Source organism: Seriola lalandi, unplaced genomic scaffold (genome assembly GCF_002814215.2).
Source record: "Seriola lalandi dorsalis isolate HSWRI2012SDOR001 ecotype SW California unplaced genomic scaffold, Sedor1 jcf7180002054345, whole genome shotgun sequence".
NCBI classification, from domain to species: domain Eukaryota; kingdom Metazoa; phylum Chordata; class Actinopteri; order Carangiformes; family Carangidae; genus Seriola; species Seriola lalandi.
Window position 1 is genome coordinate 299,042 of NW_019524898.1, and position 20,267 is coordinate 319,308.

General features: G+C 45.1%; 1 protein-coding gene across 2 annotated transcripts in view; it reads left to right on the forward strand.

Annotated features, from left to right (window-relative positions):
- The window catches only part of agrn (agrin), a 250,471-nt gene that overhangs the window by 79,638 nt on the left and 150,566 nt on the right, over positions 1 to 20,267 (forward strand). Inside the window, exon 1 of one of the 2 annotated variants that reach the window (XM_023407704.2) lies at positions 16,181 to 18,471. The exons of the other annotated variant lie outside the window; for it this stretch is intronic. Within the exon in view, the coding sequence (XP_023263472.1) occupies positions 18,306 to 18,471 (166 nt within the window). The 5' untranslated portion in view covers positions 16,181 to 18,305. Of the gene's footprint in view, positions 1 to 16,180; positions 18,472 to 20,267 lie in introns of those variants that run through there. 2 annotated transcript variants of the gene reach the window in all.

Below are 20,267 nucleotides of genomic sequence, written 5' to 3' on the forward strand. Positions count from 1 at the left end.
AAAAAAAAAGAGTTTGTTTACAGGCACTTTCCCTGCGATTTGTGGTCATGTTTCGTTGTTCTTTCCTGGCACCTTAACCACGGATCTTTGTTAATACTCCATCCTTGACAACACACAGTTGTGGAAGAAAAGGCGAAGCACTGCTGAAAAAGAAAAGTCAGCACAAAGCAACAAAATATTAAAGTGGATAACTGGACCTGGCTCCCTGTCTTATGATGGGTCTTTGGTTTGTGTTGAATTTAAATGTGCTGCCTGGTAACTGTTCATTAGAAGAAACTCAAATGACCGTTTTTAGTATTTGAATACTTTGACGGTCATTATCATCATGTTAGTTGTTAGATATGAGCTCTATTAGTGCTAATGAACAAGAAGGGCTGCAGCTAATGAATATTTTCACAGTTAATCTGTCAGTTTTTAGTTTTGATTAATTCATTAAATCATTTGCCTAAAAATGTTGTAAAATAGTGAAAAAAGGGCCCTAATGCTGCTCGGTAGAAAATCATGTGGAAAGGAAATACTTTCCACAAAATGTCTCTTCATATTTCCTCATGTATGTAAGCATAACCTCAGGATGTGTAATGGCTGGTGATTTGGTACTCAGACTCTGAGCCAGAGCTCATCCAGCTGCGTTTCACTTCCTGGGCCTCATCCAGAGGTCGAAGCCGGCAGGCCGGGCGAGCAGGCTGTCTTACCTCGGTATCCCGAGGTAAGACAGCCCCCAGGGGAGCTCCCCTGGGGGCTATCGCACCAGAAATCCCTCCCCCCCAATCTCAGCTATGGAGAAGCTGAGGAGCCTGACACCAACTCTCAGACCTGCCAGCGCAGCGTGCAACATACACGATGTTAAGACACACACATGCACACATCAACACACCGCTCTCCTCGGCAGACGGCAGGGTCTTCAGGGTTATGCTGCTCAATTTCTCTCCTTCTATTCCCTCTCTGGTTCTTGCTCTATCTTGGCAGGAGCTGCTCGCACCTTTCCCACCAGCCATTACCCTCTCACTGTCTCTCCCTTACTCTCACCCTTTCTACTCCTCGCTGCCATTCCCAGCTCCCCTGTGTTTTCTCCTCCCTCTCTCTCTCTCTCTCTCTCTCTCTCTCTCTCTTTTCATTCACCCCATCCAAGCTCTGAACATCTAATACCCCTTCTTTTTTCTTTTACTTACAGCACATGAATCTTTTTTAGTATCTCTCTTCTCACACCTCTCTCCCTTTCGCTATCTTCAAAACTCACACTTCTTCTCCCCCCGTTGGTATATTCCATCAGCATGGCCTGCTCTAACCTCCCCCGAATCTCTCCCTCTTCCTCCGTCTACCACTCTGCTCTTTCAACTCTGCACTAATTTGCCTCCTACTCTTCTGAGCTCGGCCCTGGCTCCAGCTCCTTTTCCCCTGAGATGCGATTGCCTGCAGTGTGTGTGTGTGTGTGAGAGAGAGCGAGTGTGTGTGGAGAAGTTTGATTGTGTGCCCTTGTCTATGATAGAAATTGTGCATAGTTGAGTTCAACTTGTGCATGTGTGCGTTTGAGAAAAAGACACAAAGTGTGAATTCATACTGTTAAGAGTTCAGTTTCGTGTGTGTTTGTGTGTGTCTGTGTGTGTCTTTGTGTGTGAGGGTGAGTGTGTGGGTGGGTGGGCGTGTGTGTGTGTGTGTGTGTGGCTGTACCTCAAACCCCCCTCTCTGGTTCTAATGAAGCAGATTGCATTAGCAGGACTTGGGTGCCAAGGGATCTTGATAGAAGTAAGCCACAGGTTTAACCCCCCCTAAACCACTCACACACACACACACACACACACACACACACACACACTCTCTGCCCCACTATCTCCCTCAGGGCAATTCACCAGCTAGCAAATCATTTATCACACAGTAATGGCTCTGATGATCTCTCTCTCCCCATCTCTCCACTTAAGGGAGAGGGAGAGAGGGAATGTACATACCCAGGGTGTGTGCACATGTTGAAAACATCTTAAAGCTGCTTACAGGGTGTGACTCTTACCCAAAAACACAACAGTCTAATCAGAAAGTCTGGCATCCATACAAGCATCATTTGCCCAAATGAAAGTACGACAAAGCAGAAGACGAACTGCATCACTGAAATGATTAGTCGTTTGATAGAGGAGCTGTTTGACAAAATAAAAAAGAACAAGTTTGATAATCATTTTAAGCCGAGCGTGAAAGTTCATTCTTGAACTTAGAAGTAGTAGTTTGACAGAATAATCTTAGCTCAAGGACCACTGACACGCTTTCTCAAAAGCTTTTAACCACATCTCAAATTCTGAGTACCGGGAAATGAGATAATCAGCTCATTAAAGCTGTTACTGTGTCTCAGATCGGCTACTTCAGTCAGTACACTGACATGTAGTACACTGTACACAGTATACTCACTGACGTAGTGTGTGAAGTCTGACAGGGTAGTGCTGTCTCAAATCGAACACTGCTGGTGTGTACTCACTGGAAATGAAGGTCGCAACATGGACACGTGACATGGAAATCAGGTCATCATTGGCAGCGACTTCATGTGTCCTCCATGCCTCGGCAACGTAGCCAAGATTGCAACTGTTGAGGGTGAGAAGTGTCTGTCTTTTTACAGTCAGTTTCTTTTTGACAGTTTTGACTTCACCATCTGAGTTTATAAAGAGCACGGCATGTTTCTGAAGTTGTCAATGTGAAAACACTTCTGCGCTCAGAATAGCAAGTGTGAGGTAAACAACTAATTGTTTTGTTTTGTTTTTTTTAACCTGGGGTTTATGTGCAGGACTATTTTGCTAGGTGTAGTGACTTCCTGGAGTCTCTGTCAGTTGCCCGGCAACCTTACAATAATGTCACATGAGCAGTAGTCAGTAGTATTATTATATATCTTCTGATATATTTCCCAAAATGTTGAACCATTCTTTTACCAGTATGAGGACCTGCTTATTTGTTTTTATTGTTGTAGATTGACTATTTCTGGGTTTGGATCTGTTAGTCAGACAACTTTTATTTTGTGACATTTTATGGAGGAAATAATTAATTGATTAATAAAAATAATGAAAATAATTGTCACTTGCAGCTAATTGAAATGTAAAGCCATTGTCATTAACTGTAACAAAACATTTTATTGAGTTTTATTCAGATTTTCTTTGACAGTAATAATTATACCAAAAAGGTTTTTTAAATAACTAATGTTTGGTAAATCGTTGTGAGAAGAATCCTGTGATGCTCGGGATTTATTGATGCTTTTGGTTTATGTGTTAAGGTTAAAAGTAGTCCATGGCTAGCATTAGCAGTAATAGCCACCAAGGCCGAACAGACAAAAAAAGGACCTCATCAAAACAAACAATTCCCAGGAAGAGGACATCACTGTTTGCGCCACAGAAATAACTACAATCTTTAAAATGGAAAGTTAAAAGAAAGAAAATTCAAGGATTACCACTGGAGTGAAATCCTGTCTCGCAAACAGCAGTGGGCAAGTGCTCCATATTAAAGCAGGGCTCGCCAGTCTTACATCCTTATTTTCTCTCGTATCCCTTTGGTGTAAGGCTTCACAAACATGAAGTGCCGCATGCAGGTTCTTAATCCTCAAAATTCAAAAACAGTTTCATCTTTCTGACATTTTGGGGCTACCAGTATATATAATTACATCGTGCTCCTTAAAAGTCTCATGAATATGGATGTATTGTGAAAATCTCAATTCATGGCATTTAATGTTTTTCAGCCTGTAAAGTACCACAGCCCCAAATTTTCTTTTTGAGGTCTTCACACTGTTTTTCTCGCCGTGTTGTATTTCTCGTGAGGAATCAGCCCAGACAAGCTCAGCTACTCCCCCTTAGACTACAGTTGTTTTCATTTTCACATTCATTCCTATTGGCAAAATCGGGTGTTTACACTTCATTTATTTGAAAAAAAATGGTACATTTAACTTGATGAAACTTGCCTGGATTTGCACAGCTGCTTGTTGCTAGCTCCAGTAATGCGCCAGTAATGCCTGTATAAGAAAGAGCCGTGGCCCCTGTGGTGCTCCACGGTTTGGAATGATGGCATAGATCTCATGACAGCCAATCAGACGGGCTATTGAGTGCCTGGTTCATTTGTTGCTGTGGAAAGACGAGACACGCGATCCGACCTCGGGTCCCCGTGGAGTCACCGGGCTGTGCAAGGGCTCATAAGGGTCACATGGCAAAGATCTGGATGTGATCAAGAGGGTATTTGGAGGTGGGGGGTTATTGGTGGAAACCTGAGAGGAGGACTGGGACTCAGGGTGGAGGGACACGGAAAGACATGACTGGAAAAAAGCTCACCATTCCCCCTCCCTGCTTTGGATGCAGGTGGTGTTTTGTCCTGGCCCATGCTATGCCAGTGTAGAAATTGGCAGTATGTTATCATTCAGGAAATGTAGTGGCATGCGGAGAAATGAAAGGGAGAGGGAAAACTGACAGAATGCAAATGGCTTGCAGGTGTTGGAATGGAAATGAAATGAATGGCAGATGAGGTGTTTCTGCTCGCCTTATAGAAATACATTGACAGAAGTGACCCAGATTGTCTAAAGCGCTGCTGTAAATTGCTGCGAGCGAAGCCTCGCCTTGTTCCTCTCCTTCTTCCTCTCTCTTTTTTTTCTCCCCTCACTGTATCTGAATCTCTTTTCTTTCTCTCCCTCTTTCCCTGTCAGTCTTAGCTCTCTCTTTCATCCCTCCATCGCCCTCGTCACTGGAATGGTTTTCAAAATGAAATCTCACAAATCAACATTTTTCAAACCACGGCATGGTGTTTTCTCTGTACGAGGTGTTACCGTAGCAACAGGGCAATAATTCATCCCCCTGCTGTCTCGTACAGATCGTGTTGCATGAATTTGGCATGTCATGTGAGACCCGGGATATCATTTATGCTCTCTGTACCTGTGCTGGTAGACAAGTGTGTGGGACTTTAACTTTTGCTGCAAAGGCATAAGTCGTCTGTTTTCTGATGCTGGAAAGTGGCGAGGTGTCTGGTGTGGAGGGTGCTGGGGTGCACATGGTAGGTGGGTGATTGACAAAGTGAGAACCAGCCAGCATACATGTGTCGATTCTGCTGAGATGCCAAGCCTCCCTGTAACACCTGCATGTTTTCAAGCACATGATCGAGCACTTTTTTTTTTTTTTCCATATTCCGAAGCTGTGGACTTTGCTCCACATTAGTCTTCTCAAGGATGAGAGCCGCTTTGCTTTGACCCTGTATCTGGACCTTGTTGTTTACCTCGCAGATTAATATGCGCCTCAGGATGCCGCTGGTGCCGCCAGCTTCTAAATGTCTCTTTCCGTCCGTCGGCATGATTTTCGCTGCCGTTGTTCCTCTTCATTTACCTCGTTTATCAGTTTGTTACTCAGATGAATAATGGATGAGGCCGCTTGTTGCCTCGGCGACACGCCAAGCTCATCATTGTCATGCGTTTGCTCGCGAAAACCATGTCCACTGCCCCCCCCCTTCTTCGGCTTCTAGCCCCTCTGACTCCACCCCCACCACTTCTGGATGACGGACGAGTTGACACATTGGCACATACCTCTCCTGCCGTGATTGAGTCTTGGCTGTTCTGCGCAAGCTGATGAAAATGAAGAGGGAAGGCCAGGGTAGAAGGACATGTAGAAATCCATACACCTCATCCATCCAGTCTTTCTCTGTACCTGCTTATTCATACTCAAGGGCACATGGGAGAAAAGTAATGAGACTCCCTAAACGTGTACCTTGAGTAGTGATGAGCTCACACACTCACAAGACTAACACATTTTATACCAGTGGGTGTCTGTGAGTCTCCAGCAAACCAGAACTTTAGACTGCAGCAAGATGTTAGAAGAAACAGAGGGAGAAGGTTCAGAGATTCAAACACTGCACCTTCCTGATGAGAGGATAGAAAATTCGTAGATAACTCTGATATCTGTTTCCCCACTATCCAAAGTTAGATCCCAGAGCCTCGACCAACACCAGACAAATGCTTCATGACTTGAACTTGTGTAATGTTTTAAAAATCTGCATCGCTCTCTGAGGATCCGCTGCACCTCCACCTCCGTCGGCGCTGCTCAGAAGCTCAAATTGAGGCCAGCCACCGGTGAAAATTGAGGTTTTTCTGCTGTGACCCAGCATCAGAGAGAACAATACTTTATTGATCCCTGTGGAGAAATTCTCTTGTCTCCTTAAAGATGGAGGTCAGGCTCAGCCACAGGACGGCACTCAGAAGGTGGATGGAGTCTTGCTCAAGGACACTTCAGCAGACAGCGTGTTTGTCAAAAGCAGGAGTTTTCCAGCCACTCACAATGTTGGTGAGTGAGGTAAATGACTTCTTAGCTGAGAAGAGTTAAAAGGGAGGTCAGGAAACAGCAGTAAGCCCTTTAAAGTGGCTCTTGCCGAAGTCTCTCTGCAGCTACTTGCCAGGGCTTTTTTTTCGTGATCTTAAACTTTTTTTTTTTTTTAGAAGGAATTATAAAATCCATCCAGTTTCCACCCTCTTGTTCCTTTTTTTTTTCTTGCAAATTTTAAGCAGTCCATTTATTTTAACCTTGTCGCACCTTTTGGCATTTGAAAGAAGATATACTGTATGTCTGTCAGTCTCTGGCAAGCGTGTGAATGCCAAGTCGATGCACTTATATAAACATGTGTGTTGAAGAATCTCGGAACATTGTTTGGCCTGAAAGGAAGCAGCTAAAGACTTGTGGTTGACAGACAGCCAGTCTCAGGGTTAAAGGCAGCTAGCGACGGTTCTTTACCTTGTGCCCTCTGCTTCCTCCGGCCAGTAATGGCCCTCTTCCCTGCCTTTAGTTTCCTTCTAACTGCAAACCACCTATGACAGCATTGACCTTGCACCCCCCCCGAGCTCAGGGTACAGCATAACAGACCATCCAATAGCAAGAGAGTCCAGTCTACTTTTCCTGCACCAGCAGAATGCTAACAACAGTGGTTGTGTTCGTAATAGCTGGCATCCACCTTGTGTCCAGATTGTGTCTTGCTTTTATTTGAAATAGGACTCCAAGTACTGACTCATTTTCATGTTTCGGTACTGATACTAAAATCACACATTCGTTTGAGAAATGTGAACATATTTCTCTAAAAAGAAGTAGTTTCATTTAACAAAAGGAGCCAAATCTTTGAGCATAAAAGTTTGCCTAAATACAAAAACTGGCAAAAATGTAAAAGAAAATCTGTTTTTTTTAAGAATATACTGACAATTATTAAGTCTAAAGATGTCAAAAAATATTGTGAGTTGCTATCCCAATACCCAAAGCCCAAAAAGTCAAAAGATAAACCAATTTACACTGACTTTTGAGTCTGTCCTCCCCTCCAAACTGGCTGTTTGTTTTCTGTTTCCATCTGACAGTTAAAGATTACTTCTTTGAAACATCAGAATGATTGTCCCCTAACCTCCCCCTAACCGAGCCACGATGTTTCCCTAAAGCTAATCAAGTTGTTTTTGTGACTAAACCGAACCAAACCTTAACGATAGTGTTGTATCATCATGAAACGGGGATTTGTAACAGTGCTGAAAGGTGCAGACAAATGCTGATAGGAAAATGCTTCTGTGTGCAGTTCTAGAGGTCAAGGACAAACACTGTATGTCATTTAATTTACTGATTAACTGACTTAGTGGTGAGCTCTCTTTGCTGGTATGCACCTTAAAATCTGTGACCAGTCCAATTTGTCTACAACTCTTGTTTGGATCCATGTGAAAATGGATCTTGTTTCCTGTTATGTGATAACCGTGCACATCCTTCATTGATCAGTCTTTTCTCATTCTCTCCTGTTTGTTAATAGTCAGCGCACCTTGCGTGCATTTACATATGCACTTTATCTGCGCATTGTCTAACAGAAGAAAAACCCTGCAAACACAGGATGCATTTTAATACCTGGTGCTAAGCAGGTCATTCATTTCCCTGACCGTGATTGCAGCCAGAAAACAGCTATTACGTCATTGTAGCACCATATTATCTAGGCTTCTCCTTCCAGCACACAACCTTGTCTGACTGCGCTCTTATCAAAAGGATTTAGAATTATTTACTGGGAGGAAGAAAAAAGGAATAGCACAGAAGCTGTCTTGTTTGAGAGAATAACTTGAGCACATGCCATCTGATTAGGCATATAAATAATTTATAGCCGTTTCATTTATGGGCTGCGTCTCAACAAGGGGGTATTGCTTGCCAATTAATATTCCCTCTCCGTCCTCTATCTGAGAAGATCCAGCTCGATGTGCAGCCAGTGCTGGGCCGAGAGAGGGGGAAAAAAAACAAAAGAAAGAGAAGGCGAGTGAGTTCAATACTGTAAATACAAACCAAAGGGTCTGAGTGTATAAGAGCTTGTCACTGTCAGCTTTGATGCCTGAAAGCCTATTGCTTAAATCGGCTTGTGTACAGTATGTATATGTCACAGCGATGTATATGGTGATCTGTCTTACTATAGTTAAAGAAAGTAAAGGCAGCAGTAATTATATTTTCAGAAAAAGCAGGATTATTGATGTAGAGCACAAAGGATCCACTGTACAGTACATAAACCCTTTGATGGAGCGGGAATCTAAAATAGAAGATTCCCAGTTCAAGTCGGTGTGCATAATGACAATGTTCCGCTTCAGACACGGTGCTCATTAAATAACTCAAACCTTTTATTTGCAAGAAATGTTTGAGGATTTGTTTCTTTCCTTGTCTTGGCATGGCTCCTCATCTGCAGACGGCAGAATATTCCCGTGGCCTTTGCACCGTAAGCGTTTAAAATGACTTTCCCCTGTGTCTTTGACTTTAGTGTTAACTTACTGAATGGTGATGATCAGGGCGCACCCACACACTGCTCACTACCTCCTCTATTTTCCCTCACGTCTGTGTGGAGCTGCGTATCATTTGAACATTTTTGATTGGTGCCACTACGATACCTGAGATGCAGTTCTGATTCGATACAGATTGGCCATCTCAGACGTCAGATGAGCACCTCTTTAGGCCCGCTGCATTTTGCCTGCTGCCCTCAGGCTGGAGTTGACGGCGCCATCATCTCCCTGCTTCAACAAGCCCTTTCTCACCTGGACGAAGCAGGCAGCACTGTGAGAATCATGTTCTCTGACTTCTCTAGTGCTTTTAACTCTATCCAGAATATGCAGGTAAATGCTTGACAGATGGACCGCAGATGGACCACAGTCGGTGCAGCTGTGGATGTGTGTCTGAATGGGTGGTCAGTAGCAAAAGGGCACAGCAGGAGACTGTCTGCTCACCTTTCCTCTACGCCCTGTACAGTTTTCAGATGACTCTGCAATGTGGACAGGAGGCAAAGTACAGAGACCTGGTGGACTGGTTTGTGGACTTCCAAATACCTTGGAAGCCACCCTGACAACAACAGACAGGACTGGAAATGCAACGCACGCCATCTGTCTTTCATGAAGGGACAGAGCAGGAAGTTTAGGTCCTTTAATGTTTGCAGCAAGATGTTACAGATCTTTTAGTCCTCCCGGTCTGTTTACCAGTGTGCCAGTGCAATATTCTTTGCTGCAGTCTGCTGGGGCAGCAGCATCAGAGCCAGCGACACCAATAAACTGAACAAACTGATCAGGAAGGCTGGCTCTGTGCTCAACATCTCTGGAGCCCTCGGTGTCGGTTGTGGAGAGGAGGATGCTGAATCATGGAGAACATAGTACATTTTAGAGTTAGTTGCATATAAAATGATGAAGCGGATATAAATCGACATAAATTCACAATGTTTGCGCATGTTGAAAATTTTTGAACACTTTCATTTCTTTACTCACCAACAGCTGTCTCAAGCGGTGGAAAGCAACAATAGTGTTATCTCTTGTCTCTTATCCCTTCTTTTCTTCTCCTGAAGTTAGCATGCTAACCAGCCAGTCACTTTCCGATAGATGTACAGCTGCTCAGAGGGCGGATTATAACCTCTTGTATTGTAAATGATGATGGCCGAAGCTCTTGTCAAGCCGCAGTCACCACCACCCGCTCCGTGCACATGAAAAAATTGTAGTGGTCATATTTGTGTGAATAATGCAAAGCTAGAATTAGCCTAAGAATCTGAACAGCCAATGCCAACTTTCCATATCTGAGACTTTGAACACAGCACTCTAATGTGATGATGTTACACATAAACCCAGCCTTTATTTGTCCTCTGTCCACACCAATACAAGGTAAGCTACGATTGCGAATTGGCCATATTAGACGGACAGCTCCCAACTCATAATGACTGGTCATCACAAGTCTCCCGCTGCTCTCTCCGCTTGATGGGGGCCAGTGTGACTTGGCCAGCTCCCCGTGACAGATGGCTGACTTGGCCAGAGACTGACATCTGTATCATCCTTCAGCTTCATCAGCCCTGCCTTCCCCGTGTAAAGGTTGTCAGAGCCAGGCACTCCTCCTCTGATTCCCTGCTCCTAACCTTCCTGTGCTGCTGCCACAATTGGCTCCATATGCCAGCCACATGGAGATGTGTCACTCTCCACTAACTCTGCCTACAGCGGCCATGCTCCCAGGTTGCTCTTTTCCTCCTCTTCCCACCTTTTCTGTCTCTGTCACACTCCTTTTTCTACCATTTAATAATTCTCCTTCTCTCATTATTTCCCTGCCTCTTGTCTTTCCAGTGGAATAATTTCCTACCTGGCTATTAAGGGAAAATTGTTGGTGCTAAAGCCCTGAATAAACAGGGCAAGGCAGTGGAGCAGGGAGGATATTACATCCTGTAAACATTATTGTTGTGGGTGTTGATGTGCAGGAGTGGCTGGCAAGAAAATCAGAGCTGGCTAATAACAAGTTGCTCCTTCCTGAATGAGTTCATCCTCATTTCGACCAGTGGAAAAGGAAGGAGGAGGTTCAACAGGCAGCAGGCCTTAGAACATCAGCCCTCGGGCTATGGCTGGCGTCCTCTAGCTCCAGATGAGCCCCGAGGCGAGGCACACCACCCTCGCCAAATGAGAGGGAACTGAATGTCCAGGAGTGGACAGGTCCTGGATAAGGCCTCAGGCGAAGAGCTGGCTGAGAGTAGGCTGACAAAGCAGGTCATGGCAGCGTGGGATGTAGTCATAGGAGGAGGCTAATGTGGCCAGAAGTGTTGAGTATAGACAGGTGGATCATATTGACCGCAGAGTCCTCTGTGGAAGTAAAAAGAACCAGCTGGAGGGACCGGTTAGCAGAGTAAACAAACGGCAAAATACCACCAATGTTCTGTAGATAACTGTAGATAACTGAGTGCTCCGTTTCACTGCTGTTGGCGTCTAAGTGTACCCAAATCGACGCCAAACACTGAGCAATGTGTCACGTTGTGAGTCACATTGTGTGGAGCCCACCCAGTGTGGGAACTCTCTCACGCACTCACATCAACGCTGCATCATCATCATCAGCAGAGTAAGAAATAGTGTTGTCATGACACAACACCAACTTAAACTATCTAAATATTCAGTACTACTAGTATATGAGGAGGGAAACCGTTGAGTAATGACCGCATTTTAACAGATTCTGCGCAGGTGTTTGCTACTGGCACTGGCATCAGTTTTTTTTTTTTTTTTTTACCAGCAAAATATGATTCAAAAGAAGACATGTTGGACCTGTTTGAGGTTTTTAACTCCTGTAGTCGAGCGTTAGGAGCCAGATCGCATTAATGTCAATGTTAGTCACCCTGTTAACTAATAAATAAATTAATAAATTAATAAATCAGTGGAGAAACACGATCAAACAGAACATAACAGTCTGTACAGAGCACGAGGGCTTGTCTGATTCATAGGCTTAACCCAGCTGACACTTATGGAAGTGACCTGTTAGGCCGTGATCATACAGACAGGCAAGTGTGCTGGCTTGAGAGCTGTGTTAAAAAAAAAAAACACAAGATCATCCGGAAACAAAGTTGAACTCGTCTTGCAATGCAACATAACGCAATGCAGTGTAACACAACGCAACACAATGTCATCCAAACACACGCAAAGTACAAGCAAGTGCACATTCCTGGTAGAGTATTGTAATGTTAAAAGTCCGCTGTTTGCCTCAACACCATTGTAATGTGATAACTTTCCAGAGTTGGAAAATCCCTCTTCATCGTCTCATAGTCTTATAAAGTGCTCTGAAGTACCTGTCACTCTGCTTCTGTTCTTTACATCCATCATTAAAAAACCAAAAGAGGGAGTATCCTTTGGAAGACTGGTGTTCATCCCCTCAGCAGAGTTTCACAGACTTTGAGAAATGGAGCATTGCAGCTGTTTTTCAGGCCTGTGGCGGCCCAACACCTGACTAAGACATTTAATGCTTATTTGTCTTCTAACTTGTCTCCCATCTGTAGCTTCCGTCTGTTGGTGATCTGTAGTTTCAGCGTGCATATTGTAAAATAATTACTGAGCAGTACTTTCTCATCCGTTTGTCGTAGTGTTGATGTTTGGTTGTCATGATAACACTTGTCAGAGAAACATCTTGTTTGTGTCCCTCATCATCATCTATCCTGGTACCTCCCACTCTCTCTTTTTTTTTTTCTTCTTAAATCCCAGTTCAGCAGAGGTTAATGCTGTTAGCCACACACAGCTGCGAGAGGCCGCGGCCTCTTCGATGCTTAGATGGCTGCTGATCACTTCGGGGGCCTGATGACTGCAAAGTCTGGGAATCTGTTGGATGGTGCGGGGAAGTCTGACTTCGGATGATTGGTGTTAATGTCGTAGCGAGGCAACTGGTCTACCTGGTAGCATCTCTGCACGGACTGATGTGCATGAGGAATTCATCATGGCCTCATGATGTTTACCTGATGTCCGTGAAAGCTGAAGTCGTGGCTTTTAACATAGAAAGCTCACTGCGGAGTTAGATACATTCATAAGAAGTATCACCCCACCGATGTTATTTGGTGCAATAGAGCCATACAAATACGTACCAGAAAATAACAGTCACTGACTCCGGATTGAGCTCTGAGACGCCACTGGCTGAAATAACTGTCATTACAGCAGATTTCTCATTATCTGTACGTACACGTGCATCGACACAAAATAAAACACAAAATGACAAATAATACAGTAAATTATATTGGAAATGAGGCTCCCATGAATAGTCAAGTGGGCCAGTAGTCGGGCTTTAGTGCAGGCAATTACCAAATCCGTTATAAATTTTAACAGACTATTCTTTTCATCAACATCATTAAAACCCTAATTTACAATGGACAGCAGGGAAGGGTGATCTCTAATGCCATTAGTGAAGGCAACAGCTTCACTTTTGATAGCTCCTGCTTTGAAAAATGGACAGCCCTACTCTAATGGGGTTTTAGTATATTCATCAACGCAGATTTTTTTCCTCCGCACACCCTAATGTACAAAGCTCTTACACACTGTTTTTAACAAATTATTTGATAAAAGATTCAGCTGAAGAACTCATTTTTTTTTCATGACCCAGGATAGTTCTGTGTGAACGTGAGCTTAGAAAAAAAAATCGTTAAACCCAAAGTCGGAAAGACACAGCCGTAAAACTGAGCCTCTAATTTCATCAAAATAAGTTGAATGACTTTGTTTTGCATTAATTTAATCAGTTCTGAACCAGAAAATGCAGTTTTCTCTGACAAGTTATTCTCTGTGAATCGGCACCAAACTTATAATATTCAGTGTCGGTTGAAATCTTTGGAGCATCGGTACATTTAACTAGTTAAATTAGAAAGAAATACACATCCACATTTCCTGCTCTCTGTGTCAGACCACTGATAAACACTGATATAGTGCTTTTAAGTACAATACATTGCCGGCTAGAAACCACTTATCATTGCAGAGTTGCAAAAAATATCACCAAATGTGATCTGACCCTGGACTTTATGAGTGTAGCTTGTATGCGAAATATATAAAGATGATGCAAAAAATGAGAGGATTTCTTTCTTTTGCTCTTGGTTGATTTTTTTTTTTTTAAAGTCTCAGTGGTAAAAACCTCTTTTTCACATGATTATCTTTTTCTCCACATTCAGTGGAGAAATTTTCTTTCAGCAAAGGCAACAACTGTTTTTCTCTTAGATCAATTAGATCAATGCTCGCTGGCCAAAAGACCGGGATGTGCACTGGGATGCACAGACACACAGGCACACACACACACACACACACACGCTTAATTGATTGAAGCATAATAGTCAATCACTTATTGAACTCGACAAATTTCTCACCCTTTGCATAAAGAGTAGCACACACACATGCACACACGCACGACTCTCACCCCTGCCAGACCTTTAAACAATAGAGCAGCTCCTTTGGCTCCTTAATGGAAATTGCCATTTCAAAGCCTTCAGAGAGAGATGTTAACCTTGTGCGATACTTGTGGCATTAAAAATGGATCAAAGCAGCTGAGCTTTGATGTCGACAGAAGATTTTATTTGGGTCGTGGCAGCAGAGCAGACTGCCGGGCTGACTCCCCGCCGCCCTCTGCTGGGGGAGTTTGGCACTTCATTCACGGCCTCAACCTGTGATGTTGTGGTGTTATGTTGTAATTGTCTGCAGTCTCTGAAGTTCCCACTGGCTGAGACAAAACGGATGGATGATAAAGACACAGTTGTGGATGAAAGTGAAAAGAAAGGTAGACAAAAGAGAGGCAACAAATAAGACAGCAGCTGTTTCCTTTTTTCTTTTTCAATCAGTCCATCAATCAAGTTTTGTTATGCAACGTGAGAGCTGATGACTGTCTGGGGGTATCGAGTCTGGAAGGAGCAGAGAGAGGGGAGGGCACTCCTGGGTGGGTGGGGTGTTGCTGAAGACCGGGGGTGGGGGGGTGAACTCTTGACCCTCAGCGGGCAGCCTGAAAACTCGGCTCCCCTCATATAAGAGTCTCCCCCATTGAGCTTCAGCTTAGGTCTGGGAATGAACACTCTGTCCGAAGAGATAAATGACTTTGGGAGTGAAGCAAGATCACCTACCTGAGTGAGTGTGTGTGTGTGTGTGTGTGAGTGTGAGAGAGAGAGAGAGAGAGTGCAGTGTAGTGTTGTGTGAGCTTATAGACTGAAAACAGAGACAAGAAAAGACAGAAGGAGCCATTTTTCTGTGTGTATGTGCTAGTTTCTATCAGACAGAAAAGCCAATTGTGTGTGCATTCATTGCAATTCCTCTGTGGATGCAGCCACTGTGTGCATCACCATTGGTGCGTATGTGTGTGTGAGTGTGTGTGTGCACCCTTGTGTAAAGCGCGGGGAGGGTCGGGGGGGAGTTGAACGGCAAAGATGGAGATGGAGACACAGATAGAGAGAGTGGAAAAAAAAAACCCATAAATAATTGATGATGGATATACCGCCTTGCATCTGCCGCCTGCTGCCATTGAGTTTGTTCAAAGTAGATATCGATGCAGGGTCTTGCTAAAACACAGCGTAACCGCCCCTCTATTCTGACCTCATTATCTCATTAGAGGAGCAGTAATGCATTGCTTTTAAAAAGGGCAAAAAATTACATGCTGCGAAACAGATAAATAGAAATGCCTCCGCCTCAGATCATTTGCCAGATCTGCTGAATATTCATTTTTGCCATATTATTTAGCACAAGGGGGGGGGGGGGGGGGGGACCTCTTATTACTTGTCATGAAAGTAAGTCAGAAAAAAAACAACATCCAAATGGGATTGTTAATTAATTGAATATTGGCTTGTTATGTGGAATGCGTATGGAGTTTCTCTCTGGCTTATCTCTGCTCATATCGGTCAAAAACAAGCGAGTCAGGCTGTTTGAAGAGACTCGGTACATGATTGACTTTAATGTTTTTAAGTTTTGCTCTCTTCCTCCCTCCTCATGCCTGTTTTCCCTCAGTCTGCCTCATTAAATCTTTGTGGAAATTCTCCAGCTCTTGTGGAAGAGACTTTCTTTTGATTAGTCTATAAACAAATGGAGGAGTTGGTTGACATCTCCCAAGACCGTGGCCCTCTTTTGTTTTGCTGCCGCACTGTTGCTGCCCCCCCCCCCCCCCCCCCCCCACTCTGACAGGACTCAAGTACTACTCCTCAAAGCCTTTATTCTCATTCGTTTTTTTTTTTTTTTTCCCCTGTTCTCTCACCCAACTCCAACCCCTCCTCCCCTCTGCCTTTGTCAAAGACGGCCCCTCATCCACTCCCCCCACCCCTCTCTCTCTCTCTCTCTCTCTCTCTCTCTCTCTCTCTCTCTCTCTCTCTCTCTCTCGCGCAATATCTGTCTCACTCTCTCATTATGCGCTCATCCGTTCCGCTGGCTGAGAGCTGAGAGAGGAGCGCTCAGGAGAAGAGTGTTTGGGAAACCGGCAACACGCTGCTGCTGCTGCTGCTGCTGCTGCTGGTGCTGCTGCTTTTTTTTTCTTCCTCCCACTCCCCCCTCCCCGCCCCCCGTCTCCTCAAGAAAAACCAGAAAGGTGGACCGAAGTGTCAGGAGCTGCTTTTCCTTTTTGCCAGCACTCCTCCTCCTCCCTCTCGTTTACGTCCCCTCTCTCTCTGTATTGCCGTGTCTGCTCGCTGACTTCTCTCATTGACACACTCCTCCTTGCTTCAGCTGGCTGACTGAGTGCGCTGACACTGGGACCACTACCTGCTGCCTGGGGATTAAGCGCGCTATGAATACCCGGAGCCTAATTTGTTGTTTTGGCTGCCAGTGAATATTGGATCCCCGCGGAGCAGAAGCTGGAGCATAAATCCTTGTGACCAGGACGCCGGGAGCGCCTCTGGACTGAGACAACCAGAGACAATGAAGAAGGGACTGGATGCTTGAGGAAGCATATAAAAGAGAGACGACAAACCGAGAGAGAGAGAGAAAAGACTGCACAAGTTCTTTACTGAAAGAAGAAGCGGAATCAACCTAAGTCTTACGAGGATCAGGACCCAATAAGAACCTTTTCCTCTCATTATGTGGTTGGGATTCTCTGTCACGGTGCTGACATGAGGGAAGAAAGCCCAACAAATCTCCGCCTCGAGCTTCTCGGTTGATTTCTGATCACACACAGGTTTTTCTCCTTTTTCTTTCTACGAGTTTATTCATTCAGACTGTCTCTGTGTTTTGCTACTCATCCGTCGCTGCGTGGGAGAGAAGACGTCTCCGCGCTGGCAGGTCCAGCGGGGGGGATTGTGATCGTCCTCCTCTTCCAACTTTTTCCCCCCTCTCCGCCACTTCCACTGACCTGTTTTCGGCCACAGCACACACCAGCGGCGTTGGGGGGTTTGCAGTTGCTCACCCTCTCGATGAGACTGGCCAGGAATAAAGATTATTGAACTGAGGAGGTGTGGCAGGCACGCTGGAGAGAAGGGGAGGAAAAAATAAACCATCTCCGTGATCCCAGGAGCATATGGTTTAGTGAGAGGCAGCCAGCTGCTTTCCAGCCGCCCGGCTAATCGCGCTACAGAAGATTCGAGTTGCTCCGGTGACAGTGTCAGGTTTGGGTTGCTCTTGCGTGCCGTGGTCGTATATCTCTTCACCCTGACAAGCTCCCAGACCTCCTTCGGATACAAAGAAGCAGTTGTATTGACTCAGAGGAGTGCCAGGCAAATCATTGCTCAGGAAAGCAGCAAAGCCATTGTTGCCCCAACAGGCGACATCCACAGAGAAGCTGAAAAAGATGCTCAGCCATCACCTCTTAGGGAAGTACCTGTGACACACGTTGTTGGTGACCACCAGACCTTGGCTTGTCTTGTAAAGGCTTTTGACAAAGAAAGGAGGGGGTGTCCTCTTGGAGCCGGCTTTGCCAGACCCCCTCCATGTCCATCTAATTACCCGTCAGGGTCACCGGGAAGAAAGGAGAGGATTGCTTCTGTGGATTTACTGTCGTGCTCCTGTGGAAGTTTTCCTTGTGGATATTTGACAATTACAAACACCCACATCCTAATGCCCAAATTTCTGGCTTAGGTGCATCTCACACATACATGCCAAAAGCGCTTTAGCACACATTTACCAACACATTACAACCACCCACTTAAATCCACACACATATTTGCACTGTAAGTATAAACCACTACACACACCAACACACACACACATACTCACACATTGAAAGCCCATTAGTTTGTCTTTTTCCCAGTGGGCACAGCAGAATGGAGGTTGCGTGGACAGGTGGGGGGCTGTAGGAGTTCAACATCTCTGTCCCCCCCGTCTGTCCTCTTTCCCCAAATGGATGTTATTATCTCTAAAAATGTGTTACTTGGAAACTGCTGAAAGCTTGCTGCTGCGATTCTCTGTCAGGAACAGTCACCGGGTGCCTGCCACGGTGCACAGCTGGAACCACAGCTGAAACACCGACCATTACGGATCTTCTTTTGCTTTTTATTTTTTCCTCATCTTCATCCTCTGCCCTTCTCCCACCGCCATCATTTTTTCCAACGGGTCTTTGGGCACCCCTCGTCGCCCTCCTCGTCCCATCATCTCCTCCACCCTGGAGGGGAGGGGGTCATTGGAGTGGAGCATGAGCGGGTGCCACTATCCCTCGCCGCCGCCGCCGGAGCGGGACCGCAGGTACCAGCACAAGGTGTCCTTGGTGGTGCGCTACTTCATGATCCCTTGTAACATCTGTCTGATCCTGCTGGCCACATCCACCCTGGGCTTCGCTGTGCTCCTGTTCCTCAACAACTGTACGTTGGTTCAAATGAAACACCCAACTTTGCTGTTGTACTCTACTGTATTGGTCTCTACTGCATTTTCATGTACGGGTCACTGTTTGTCAGTGCAATTCTCAGCACAAACCGCCGCCGTTTAGTCAGAATATATCTGGAGAGAAATGGTTTTGCATTGAGCATACTACATGTAGCTTTTGCATTACGTGCCCTTGTAGAAACGAGCTCACCTTAGCTCTCATAACAGCCTTATCTGCACTTGAGTAGGGACATCAAGACAGCTAAAGTCACGCCCCCCCCCCCTGCTTGATTGTGTGTCTGCAGGCTTTCACAACTGCTTCATATCTCCTCTCCGAAGCCTTGGCATTTACTTTGAACTGCGGGATGAAGTATTAAATGGTGATTAAATGCCTTTGGAGGATGAGAAAATGTCTTTTGGCCTGAAAAGCCTCAACCCCTCCTGTCATCTGCTCCCGCTGCATAATTCTTGTCCCACTGTCTTTTGAAAGTACAGTGGCCCATTAAGAGGCAGAGGCGTAATGTTTGCGAGGCAGTCAAAGAGTTTTCCTGTGAGCGTCTCTGACAAGAGAGGTAATTCCTTTAGTAAGTCATTGAGCCCATCGTTGTTGTCATTTGAAAATGTAGACTGGTGCTAGTGCAATACCTGAGTTCCAACTTCTCAGCACCGGAGCAAAGAATTCAACTTTTGATCTTTGCCAGTTTTTGATGCTCAATTCCAGGGACACATTTCAAATGGTGCCTAAAAAAGTACTGCGATCTGACTCCCAGCCTCACACCTGACAGCTTGAGCTTTAAAGGGCCAACTGTTTGCCTTCAAAACCACAACTGAAATAGATATTCGCACACAACCTCGGTGCTCCCCTCTACCCTGTATTTACCAGCTTGTGTGAACGCTGACTCTTGCAGCCTCCTCAATCTCTCACAGACTCAGATGAGTCTTATTTCTGAGTGCCTTGTAAGTTTAGACTGTGTTAAAGGTGAAATTAGTCTCAACTCACCAAAGTGGCCTATTATTTATGCAAGGCTCATGCCGCATAATCACTTGCAAATTGTAAAGAGTAAGTAAATAAGTTAAATCGGCACCGTGTTAACAGTTGTTTTCGTGCTGCCACATTCAAGCTGAAGTGGTGTTTGAGCAACACTTTAAAGGGAGAGACTCTGTTAATACTCTTCAGCCATGGTTGTTCTTCCATGTCAGCACTTTTTCTCTTCGTCTGTTATCAGGCTGTTGACTTGTGCGAGGCAGAGTCCCTGTATCCTGGTGGCTGCCACTGCATTAGATGCCCTCTTTTGCATTTCCCAGAGTGTCCACTTCTTTTCCAGCTCTGTGTCTTTCCGTCCCGTTTGTCAGTCTTTCATTCTCGTTGTAATTGGTGGATGTGGGTGACCAGGAGGAGGAGGACGGTTCATTTGTAACCTCCCGGTGTTACTGAATCAATTTCTGCCAGACAGATTCTATTAGATTTAATACAAACTGGGTTAAAGCGGGCCAATCTTCTACCTCTCAGATGACCGAGAGAAGAGAAATGTGCCCTGCTGAAATTGATGAGGTAAAAGGGACTCTGTTACACTGCCAAGAGCCCTCCGTGTGGCCGCAAGGACAGCTGGATGCCACAGTGATAGTGCTAGTAGTGGTAACGTGGGGTGCATGTGTGTGTTTGGTGGGAGGAGGGGTGTTAGAAGAGTTGTGCAGCCTCAGATTCTCAATTTCTGTTGTCACCATATGGGGTGAAGCTTATCCACACACACACACACACACACACACACACACACACAGTTTGTAACACCCCCCC